The sequence below is a fragment of the Rhinoderma darwinii genome, chromosome 2, assembly GCF_050947455.1.
Source record: "Rhinoderma darwinii isolate aRhiDar2 chromosome 2, aRhiDar2.hap1, whole genome shotgun sequence".
NCBI classification, from domain to species: Eukaryota; Metazoa; Chordata; class Amphibia; order Anura; family Rhinodermatidae; genus Rhinoderma; species Rhinoderma darwinii.
In genome coordinates this window covers 280,177,702-280,189,774 of record NC_134688.1, presented here as the reverse complement: position 1 = coordinate 280,189,774, position 12,073 = coordinate 280,177,702, and the positions used below count along the sequence as shown (strand labels likewise).

Below are 12,073 nucleotides of genomic sequence, written 5' to 3'. Positions count from 1 at the left end.
TTAAAAGCAATGGTGTAAGTAGGAGATTTAAACCTACTTGAAGGCACATGAATTTGTAATCTTAGCCAGATTACCAGCCTTCAGCAGAAACATGTATTTTCATGGAAGGATGACTAAATATGATGTATAGAGCAAGATCAGAAGGAAAAGAGGGGAAACTGGTATGGAAGAAGGGGTAAGGATAAGGATGCATGAGGAACATAATATACAGTGGCCCATAAGAAAGGAATAAGGCAAGGTATAAAGACAGAAGGTGACCAAAGAAGAAAATAGGCTGAGAAGTTCCAAGATTTTTGGGAAGCTGCTTATAATTAAATCATATTAGAAGGTATACATTTCTGGAAAGAGAAGATGCTAACTGGCAAATATAAGTTTTTATCCTCTACTGTTTAACCTAGGGCAATAAAGCACCTGGTTACGGGAGATGGAAATTAGGATCACAAGCTTGATACTCACTTCTCTGTTTATCCGGATCTACCGGTGATCCCAAAGACAGAAAGACAGTGAAAAGGGGCACAGATGTCAAGGAAGGAAAAGTGGAAAGAGGAAACAAGAAACAAAGGGATAAATGAAGGGAAAAAGATTGGGGAGATTGGAAGGAGAGCAGAAATAAACATAAGTATTTTAGTGAGAAAAGTAGGGAGAATTGGAAAGATTGACCGGGAGAACAAAAATAAGTTACATGTGGTTGGAACATATCAGTATGAGACCAGTAATGTAAGAGATTGGATAAGAAACGAAATGCAGTAGATAGAGAAAAGGCAGCAGAGAAAAAGAAAGGATAAAGATGTATTAGCAGAAACAAAAAGACAAGCAGCAAAGTACTACTAAGACTTTAAAGGAGTTTTCCCACTAGCGACATATATGGCTTTGAATCAATTGGCTATGCTATACATGTCTGATCAGCAGGGAGCCTACTCGGTGGCATGATCGGCTGTTTCCATTTTTTTCATTCATTATAATGGAGTGGAACCAGAAACCTACAATCTTAGGATCAATGCTGCAGTCAACACCAATTCATCCGACATTTAAGACCTATCCAATCAATATGCCACGAATGTCTCTAGTGGGTAAATCCTAATCACCAGTTAACGATACAGTAAATAGAAACCAGAAAGGCCTAGTCTAAAACTAGACTAAATACCACGTGGCTACAAAGAAGCACTCTGACATCACTGATAGTCAATCACACCTTTTTCCCAAAAATGTGAAGCCTAAACATTGTAAGAATTTTTGGAATATATGGTTATATTCTGAATGCCTTATGTTGCATATATTCCCCAATACCTGTGTCATTTATTTACCCAACAGTGTGGTGTGTGATGCTTCGGACCTACATGTGAGCCTTAATCACGCCTGGCTTTTCCTTTACAAAACTACTAGTAGACCATGTTTGCGAGCTTTGCATAGTAAATTTGGCAAACTGTTTTAGGAAGGTGCCACACACATATAGCATTATGCATTTGCAGGCGGTCAGTACAACTTGTTGTGTTGGACCAGGGACCTGACAGCAGAAAACTGCTGGTATTCAAGTTAAAACAAATTTACCCAGGATCATTTGCTAATCACTCCCTTCTCATAACCTCTGCATGCCCATAACTATGGGCATTGCAAGTTGTGGTGGGACCTAATGCAGTAAACGCAAGTTGATAAATATTTTTTTACAGTACGATGATCACCATAATATATATACATATATATATATATATATATATATATAGTACATGCTGTTATGCCAATGAAGATACCAAATATGTGGGGTTTAAATTACTCTATATAGGTTTTATTAAATACAATGGGGCAGATTTACTAATACGGTTTTAAATTCAGACAGCTTATAATGCAATAAATTTATAACAGTGGCTCATGCTGGATGATAAATTTGGCGCACCTTCAGACACTTCCATTTAACTTTATACCACCTCTTGGCTGACTTCTTTTAGTTCTCTTTATTTTGGCGCTAAAATTGGCACAATTTTCCACATCTTAAGCCGCAACCTTTTCCTCGCTAAGCTATGCCCCCTGGTTGGGTGAGTTGCAAACGTCTGCTCTTTTTGCCGCATTTCATTGATAAATTTGTCTAAAATGATTTGCGCCAAAAGGAAGTTGCAACTTACGCCAGAATTCTGGTGCAACACCAATAATAAATCTTCCCCAATATATTTTATTTCAAGAAACTGTGTTTTTTGTCATCTTTGTGTCAACTTTTCTTTTTTTCACAATACTGTATTTATTTATCTTTACTTTTTTGGACCCACATAAAGACCTTGACTTTACCTTGATTTTTTACTTACAATATTGTGCCTGTGCACAGAAATGTGTACAGGCACCTGTTAGGGCATACCACTCTTTTGCCCTAACAGGCCTTTACAAGAGACAGCCATGCGTATATTTGTCAGGTCTTAGGCTTCACAGTGACTTCAGCCCCAGCAATCATGTCACTGACATTCAGAAGTATTGAACAAGTTAACGGTCAGGATTTGAGTTTTCTCCGTTGCCAGCAGTTGCGTCGGGAGTGTGTTACAGTGGGAATGTATTACAGTCATCCTCCCGCCGGTGATCGTGCGGGCATAGTGGAATGCCTGTATGATCTTCTGGACATAATCATACCTGAAATACCTAACAGCCTTAGTGCTTCAGTGAATCTAAGGCCCACAACATACTATTACGGCAAGGTGCGGAAACTGGTCAATATACATAATGACGTGTATCTTGCAAGTGCCATGTTTGGAAAAGTGGCAATAGGATCTGTCACCATATTAGTCCCCTTTGGATTAATCTTTCAGCAACTGATAATCAACTCTCTTTTTCTGAGCATGTCCTATCGATAACAATGTTAGTTTGTTGTCACTTGCTGAAAAACTAATTCACAGGTGACAACCAATATAGTAATGGATCAGCAGATCGCTGTGACAGCTCCTTTCCGAAATTAGCGGAGAAGAATAAACATTTATATGAGGATTCTTTATAAACACTAGACTGTAACTCTTAGTTTATTCATTTTTTACCTGTACTAAAACATGTTTCTGTTTATTTCTGTATAAAGCTAGAATCACACATGTAGCTTTTGATGCTGCGTAATTAGCCAAAGACGGGATGGATCCAAAAAAGAAAATTTTAAGAAAATTCTCACTTTCGTGACTACTCCATGTTGCACTAGAAACTGCTTGTGTAATTCCAGCCTTTTTACAGAGGCAGCACCCACAGAGTGTTTTAGTCGCTATGGAATAGCAATAAAACGTACAATCTAACATTTGGAACCCAGGTCAGAGAATATATAAAATGTGATTTACTTTACTAAACAATGGGACTGAAATCAGACACTCCAGTGAAAAGTTCAGCTTTAGTTTTATGAGTTTAATTAGCTAACATTTTTTTCATCACACATTTTGGAAAGAACAGATATTATTATGTACAAGAAAACAAAACAAAACAACAACATTCATTCCATTTAATACACAACCCAGTCCACTTTGGCTTTTTGCAATTGTTATACATGATGCCATTTTGGCTTAGATGAAGGTATATTAAAAAACATTTAAACTACATTACATCTGCGCTCAAGGTACAGGATTCAAAATTGTCACAAAGAATGTAAAATAAACTCTCAATTAAATGTCCTGGCAGACAACGCTAACAAAGCAGCTGCAACTATTGTACTTTGGCAAACATCAATGTTTATTGTACGGTGAAAGTGTCATAAAGAGCCACGGTGCCCTTTGGCCCAAAAGGCCCAGAGTACAAGCATAAAGACTTATTAGACATGGCTAAGTGTTTTAAAATGTGCACATAGGGAGAATTGTCCAACATCAATTTTGCAAGCACATAATTACCTATATTAATAACATAAATATGTAATCACCAGTATTGTTAAAATCTGCAGGTCTTTAAAGAGGCTCTGTCACCACATTATAAGTGGCCTATCTTGTACATGATGTGATCGGCGCTGTAATGCAGATTACAGCAGCGTTTTTTATTTAGAAAAACGATCATTTTTGACGGCGTTATGACCTATATTAGCTTTATGCTAATGAGTTTCTCAATGGACAACTGGGCGTGTTTTACTATATGACCAAGTGGACGTTGTACAGAGAAGTGTATGACGCTGACCAATCAGTGACCAATCAGCGTCATACACTTCTCCCCATTCATTTACTCTGCAGATAGCGATATAGTTATATCACTACAGAAGTGGTCAGGAGAATGAATACACATCACGTCCTGGCTGGAGGTAATGTATATTCATTGTCATGACACATGAGTAGCGTTATAGTGTGTTTATGTGACTGCACATAGCGATATAGCTATATCGCTATTTGCAGTGTAAATGAATGGAGAGAAGTGCATGACGCTGATTGGTCAGGGTCATACACTCCTCTGTACAACGCCCACTTGGTCACATAGTAAAAGACGCCCAGTTGTCCATTGAGAAACTCATTAGCATAAAGCTAAAATAGGTCATAACGCCGTCAAAAATGATTGTTTTTCTAAATAAAAAAACACTGCTGTAATCTACATGACAGCGCCGATCACATCATGTACAATATAGGCCACTTATAATGTGGTGACAGAACCTCTTTAAACACGTCGATATACAGTGATGTAATAAAATACCAAGAATGTGTTAAACAACACTCATGACTTATATATATACACACACATGCATACATACATACATACATACATACTAGTCCTTCTCAATGAATTAGAATATCATCAAAAAGTTAATATATTTCAGTATTTCAATTCAAAAAGTGAAACTCATATTATATAGATTCATCACGCACAGAGTCATCTATTTCCAGCATTTTTTTTTTTTTAAATTTTGATGATTATGGCTAACAGTTAATGAAAACCCAAAATTTTTGTGTCTCAGAAAATTAGAATATTATATAAGCCCAATTTCAAAAATGATTTTTAATACTGAAAAGTATGTACAGTATATACACTCAATACTTGGTCGGGGCTCCGTCTCTGCATGAATTACTGTATCAATGCGGCGTGGGCAGGTGCCAAGTCCTGCTGGAAAATGAAATCATATCTCCATAAAGCTTGTAAGCCGAGAGAATCATGAATTGCTCTAAAATATCCTGGTAGATGCTGCGTTGACTCTGGACTTGATATAACACAGTGGACCAACACCAGCAGATGAAATGGGCCCCAAACCATCACTGGCTGTGGAAACGTCACACTGGACTGCAAGCAACTTGGATTGACGCCTCTCCACTCTTCCACCAGACTCTGGGACCTTGATTTCCCAATGAAAAGCAAAATTTACTTACCAATTTAAAGTACCAATACCTTGATTGGCCAGCAAACTCGCCTGCCCTAATCCCCATAGAGAATCTTTGGGGTATTGTAAAGAGGAAGATGAGACACCAGACCCAACAATGCAGATGAGCTGAAGGCCGCTATCAAAGCAACCTGGGCTTCCATAACACCTCAGCAGTGCCACAGGCTGACCGCCACAATGCCATGCCGCATTTCGGTTTTCATTAACGGTTAGCCATAATCATCAAAATTAAAAAAAAAAAAAAGATGCTGGAAATAGATGACTCTGTGTGTGATGAATCTATATAATATCGGAGTTTCACTTTTTGAATTGAATTACTGAAATAAATTAACTTTTAGATGATGTTTTAATTCATTGAGAAGGAATAATATATACACACACACACATATATATATATATATATATATATATATGTTGACATGACAAATATAATTACTGTCTTGTTGAAAGCGTTTGTTGGTATCATTTGAGGCATTGCCGTGCAAAGCCAAAATGACTCAATTCCAATTCATAATTTAGAGGGCACATTTTAACGTTTCCTTTGCCCACCTTCCCATATACCAAACATTCTATGTTGCCCTCACAATCAGAAATACCTTTAAAACCTCCCTAGACCATTCTTTCTTAAATAAGTAAAACATGCCAGTAAGGCTGTGTTCACACAGAGTTTTTTTGCAGGAGAAAAATTCTGCCTCAAAATTCCGTTTGGGATTTTTAGACAGATTTTGCCCTTCCTGCACGGCGTTTGCCGCGATTTTCGCCCGCGGCTATTGAGTTATACGGGCAAAAAACTCAGCGAAATACGCGCTCTCTGCCTCCCATTGATGTCAATGGGAGGTCAGAGGCGCAAACACGCGTAGATAGGGCATGTCCCTTCTTTCTCCCGTGAGGCGGTTTTACCGCTCGCGGGAGAAAACCGCCCCCGCCTCCCATTGAAATCAATGGGAGGTATTTTTGGCCAGTTTTTGACAAGTTTTGCGGAGCGGTTTCCGCTCCAAAAAGCTCGTCAAAATACTCCGTGTGAACAGGCCCTAAATGTAAATTTACTATATTATCCTTTTTTTTGTCAAGTTGTAAACAATTCTATTCAGCTACAAACATCAGACAGCTACCAGTTCCAACCTCCCCATAAACATGCACATGCATGTTTATTGTAGTGGGAAGAGCGAGACAAGTTGGTGCCAGACACCTTTAGCAAAGTCCGATCCTCTTTTCCTCTATGTCTCTCATTAGGAGCGTATCATTATTTCTCCATATACATTAGATTGTTGGCAGGATCCACCAACATCACAGGGGTTTTCCGTGAATATACATTAATTCATATGAATCAATGTGTGATCATTGTGAGTCGAATCAACAAACTCCAAGGACCACCGTGGCCAATCGGTACTCCAGTGACTACCGGGGCACATCAGTATTGCAGCTGAGCCATATTAAAGTGAAAAGGGGCTAAAGTGCATTATCAGGGACAGCCGCATGTATGGACGAGCCATTGTGCCTGGATAAACATTAGAGCTGGATAGGCCATTAATATATTACCAAAAAAACAACTTTAATCTAATATAAATGGGCAGATTTAGATTTGCTTCTAGAAAACCAGTTAATGACACGAAGAATAATTAACATTACAGCTCTCACAAGAATGGTCTTCTAGTTTTCCTAGTCCTTTAAATGGTAAATCTGCCTAATTATGAAGTAATATATGCCCTGCTCTTGTATCGCTGCATAACTTGGTAGAGATGCTGCTGGCTGGGAAGGCTGGCTGACTATCCCTGTGGGAGATTTGTTGGTTGTCACCAATTTACTGTAGATTTTTGTTATGTTAGAGGAAGTGCTCTTTAGGTATAACCTAATAGCTATTAACAACCTGTTGCATTAAACATGTTTCTAAAGTTTGTCAACACTGCCCAAATAACTTTTAATAACAACAATGTTCTATTTTTTCACTGGCTTTTCACTGTCCATTAAAACAAAGGCCGTGTGAACAGCCCCATTATAATATATGAAGTCGTGTGACGACCGTTAAAAAAACAGGCATCTCATGGACTACATTTAAGTTCGTCTAAATAAGCCCTTAGTGCTATTTATGTTGGCATTGTATATGTTGTTGGCACTGCTTGCACTTTTACAGTGCCATTCTGCTCGTAATGTTGGGACATTTATGGTGCTTTTTATGGACTACGCACTACATATACAATCACACCAACACACTACCCCAGACTTTTTGATATTACAGTGGCAAGAGGCCGGAGTTAGTCCTAGGACACACAGGCAATATGCCTCTGCTTTTATTTCCTATCAGCCCTTTGGACACACGGGACGTCGGCGGCTGTTGCAGACGCCTTAGACACAGAGATGGCCTCCCTGTGTCCTGATTTGTTACCAGCAGTACTACAGAGAACTGGTAACACTAGGCAGCTGCATTAAAGATCAGTGTTAAAAATTGAGGCTCCTGCTCACTGCGTCCCCTAGTCTGTGCTGCTGATGTTGAACACATACCATCTTTTACACTTGCGGTGCAAACGTTGCAGCAGTGGGCAGCAGATCTTTCCAACAGCTCTGACGGCTCCTGCCCTTTATGACCAGTGAGTCAAGAAAATTTTCCTCTCCTGTTACAAAGCAGGGAACCGATGGCTAGAGCTGCTGACAGCTGCTGCAAGGCTTGTATAGCAAGTGTATACGGCTTTGTTCACATATCCGTTAGGGCTCTATTCTGACTTACCATCTGAATTTTCCGTCAGAATAGAGCACTGACTGAAACGAACTGAAACCATAGGTTTCAATGGTAACGGATCCGGTGCCAATGGTTTCTGTTTGTCTCAGTTGTGCAAGGGTTCTGTCATTTTGACAGAATCAATACCGGAATCAATAAGCTCAGATGGAACGTGGGAACAGAGCCTTGACGCAGATGTGAACGCAGCCTTATTTGTTATGTGCTGCCACTGGCCGAGCAAATTTCTCCTTTGTGCAAAGGTCTCTATAGCCTTACCGGACTCCTGTTCCTCTCTGGCGGGCAGCGGTGGCAGGTGGGTCTAACAGACATGCTTTGCTTGCGGCACATATGCAATACCCTGCATATGGAATGTATTTATTTTTCTTAAAGTTACAGCTGCGGAAAAGTGGTGGGGGGTTGAAAATGTTGACAAGACTGTAAATTCTTTTCACCCCTTGAAAATTCTAAGGTGCATTGGCGATCATTTTGGTCGCTATCCAAAGCCATGATTACTGGTGCTTAGTGTCTTGGTCACACACATACATTAAAATCTACTGTGGAGGCATTTATTAGATATAAGCTAGCACATATTAAACATATAGCTCAAAGTATAGAACAATACATTTAAATATCAACAGTATATTGCACATATTAAATATAATATGCATACTGTACTGATTTCTAAGCGTCTCAATTTGGTATGTTTACACACTGGATACATCATGTATGTCTTATACTCACATCAATGTAGTTGGCATTGATTTCTTCTGAACTGCATTCTGCCTGTAGAGGGTGGAGTCGAACACGGTGCCGCTCATCTGAAAGTAAAACTTTAGTATATGTAACAAAATTATTGTATCTCATTTGTACATGCTGTGTATTACATAAAAGAGCTCCCAAAGTGTCACTTACAGTTTGGTGGTGGCTCTTGTCTTCCTTTGCTTTTGTCCTTCTTCTTAGATACATCCCAATCAAAGAAACTCTGACGTAAAAAGAACATAGTTTGAAGTCAAAGTTGACTGGAGAACAAAGCTGTGTCTCACACACACACTTATTTAGATGATATCATTGTGAATTTAATTTTAAAAACATAAGAAACAAAAAAATTCACTGTATACACATTTTAAGGCTATTCAGAATCAGAATGATTTACTTATTACATGCACAAATGTACAAGGCGCATTCTACTGTGCATAATATAACAAAAGCAGGTCTTCCCATGCTGTGAAAAAGAAGGATAATCATTGCTTGATTTAGGCATCATTCTGTGCAAAGCACAATTAAAAACAATAAAAAAGTTCATATAGACAAGGAAGTAAAAATAATAGAACGATCGTCGTTTTTTAAAATTTTACCATTAAGTGGAACAAAGAGTTAAATAAAACTACATTAGATCAATAAAAAAAACATAGATCAAAGGCTTTACCTCATATTCCTGTTTGAATCCATAACCCTCAGCCACCTTCATCTGGTTGATGTGTTGGAGTAGATCTGCCACTCGTACCGCTGGGTGTAATTGTCCTGTATGGTATGGAGATCCTTTCCTACCATTATTTCGTCGTGGAGATCCTCCCAGAAGGCTGCTTGATTCTGTCACAGACCCAACACGTGGCTCTCCTAACAATAAATGAAGGCCGCTTAATATCAGTTCAAGCATTGTAATCTATACATTGGTATTTAGCACTAGAGTCCTTCCATGTATTATTAAATAAGATTAAAGGAAGACTGTGTTTTCAGACCCTAGACTCTTTAACGAATATATATACCCAAGCCAGCCTAACTCCAAAAATTTGAAACAATGAGTAAATTAACTCCTTTTTTTTATTTATTTTTTATAAAGTGAGCAGAAGGACCAAATTCATACCTCGAGAACCATAATTGTGTAAAAATGTCAAAGCTGCATCATCCTGCAGTAACTTTGGTTGATCCAAAATCTTGGCGTGTTCTCTAGGAGCTCCCACGCAAGAGTTTTCATGTCGCACTGGCAAAGCAGACTTAGCTAAACTCACTGGTTTCCTGAAACAAAGGAAAGACCTATTTCACAACAAAGATCTGCCTGTAAATTTGAGTTCGTATACCCATATGTGGAAGATCATTCACCACTATACCTCGGATTGTTTGGACCACATGCACAGTACACTGCTAAACAGAACTGGTATTTGGTTTGAATATACCAGACTAGAATATGGGAGAGCATGGTTGGATAAAACACTATTGATAATAGGAGCTAGTATGGTCAGCTCAGGAAACAATTTGAATATTTTAGCAACCCAGCAAGAAAACAAGCCAAAAAGTAAGGGGTCAATTTATAGACATATAGGCTTCATGGCTTGTAAGATTTGTCCATCAGTATGGCAAAGTAAGATGTAGGATGAAGTTTTAACACCAAAAGTTATGAGTTTCTCAGTGAAATGAAAAAATTAGTGTATTATTGTTATACTCACGGATAGTAAGCATAAGAAAACTGTGTTCTTCTGCCAGCGATAGAGAAAAGAAGGAAACTGTGAGCTATCCTTACAGTCAAAAAACTGATTTTCCAAAAATATTTTTATAAATATCTGTATTGACAAAACCACACTTTAACATCTAAGAATTATTACAAATTTTTAATATTTGGTTGAGAGTTCTCATTTCCTTACCCCTTGCGAACAATAAGAATCACAGCACCAAGCAGAATGATAAACACAACGAGGCCACCAGCACAGATTCCTAGTACAAGTCCCATCTCCTCTGAATGTTGAGGAGCCATAGAGAACCGGTGACTGTCCTTACAAGGTGCTGCAAAGAGAAGAAAAAGAGTCATGGCTCAATTTAGGTCAATTAAGAGAGCTTAAGAATGGACTGACAAACTATGGGTAGAAGGGTTGCAAATGATACCGAGGAGAACAGTAGTAGCATTGTAGAGAGCCATGAGTCAGAGAAGAGTTTAAACTGTAGAAGAAAATACAGAATATTCACATAGAGTTAACAGAAGAATGAATGGTGTTAATTTTGAGTATTTAAATGAATGAAGGAATATGCAGGAGGATTCTTAAGATTTTACCTTTCCTGGCAATTCTTACACAATTTAGACGTGTTTCCTACGGGAAAAAAAGATAGCTTTCTATAACTGGTCACTCCTTTCCCTGGACATAAATTCTGAGTTTACCCATCCCTAGAATATCCATCAATGCCTAGCACATCGTATTTTGTCCATGTCACAGTTTTCTGGAAATCTTACCCCACGATGGTGGCTGGCTGCCTGCAGGTAAATAAGGTATCCTTTTCGAGGATCCAATGGTGGATTCCAGTAGCCTCCATAACTGCGATTATCCCCAACTATAAAGGGGGTATCTCGAGGCAAGTCACTTGGTGGAAGTTCTGCTCCTACATAGCTAGTTGCTCCTTCCATCTCTGCCTCCTCATAACCACCTGCCCCAGGGAAGCAGCCAGGCACTGCCAGTTCACGTCTAGCTCGACTGGAGATTTCACCTTCAACCAGTACCTGGTAAAAACTAATACAGAATGCAGAAATGTAATGACATTGTTATATCAAGATAGATATGTCTATTGTATTCCACGAATAAACATATTATAGCCTTAAAACAATCTTACATCTTATTATCTTTTCATAGGACTTATCTTTAATTATATTTTTAAACAAACTGACGGAAAAACATTTCGATATTAGAAAAAATTTAATTAAAAAAACAGTGGAGCAGATGTATCAAAACATAGTAGCCAATCAGATTTCAGCTCTCATTTATCAGAGGCCCTTTAGAGAATAAAAATGTCAATCTGCTTGGCTACTATGGGAAATCTCTTCCAATATGCTGAACTATTTAAAGGGTAACTAAACTTTTAAAAAACGTTTGTGTCCGAGAAAAGATGATCAGAAACTAAGTGGCATGGTGCTCACCTGAGTGCTTCTGCTGCTACGTTTAAGTGATCAGTGGGGGTTTCAATGCTCGGACCCCACCGATCAAAACTTCAGACATGTCACTATGACATGTCAAAAGTTTTGTCACACTTTAATTGACAAATACATTGGAAAACATGGTCTGTGAGAGCTGTAATGTTTTGTAAAG

General features: G+C 38.5%; 1 protein-coding gene across 6 annotated transcripts in view; it reads right to left on the bottom strand.

Annotated features, from left to right (window-relative positions):
- Positions 1–12,073, bottom strand: part of PTPRU (protein tyrosine phosphatase receptor type U) — a 142,204-nt gene that overhangs the window by 31,098 nt on the left and 99,033 nt on the right. Inside the window, exons 12-20 of one of the 6 annotated variants that reach the window (XM_075853332.1) lie at positions 11,227–11,500; positions 11,050–11,086; positions 10,646–10,784; positions 10,451–10,480; positions 9,871–10,022; positions 9,433–9,623; positions 8,919–8,988; positions 8,748–8,836; positions 457–474 (exon numbers count right to left, since the gene is read on the bottom strand). In XM_075853332.1, coding sequence (XP_075709447.1) covers positions 457–474; positions 8,748–8,836; positions 8,919–8,988; positions 9,433–9,623; positions 9,871–10,022; positions 10,451–10,480; positions 10,646–10,784; positions 11,050–11,086; positions 11,227–11,500 — 1,000 coding nt within the window. The remainder of the gene's footprint in view (positions 1–456; positions 475–8,747; positions 8,837–8,918; positions 8,989–9,432; positions 9,624–9,870; positions 10,023–10,450; positions 10,481–10,645; positions 10,785–11,049; positions 11,087–11,226; positions 11,501–12,073) is intronic. The other 5 variants (XM_075853333.1, XM_075853334.1, XM_075853336.1 and 2 more) reach the window with 5 other exon arrangements.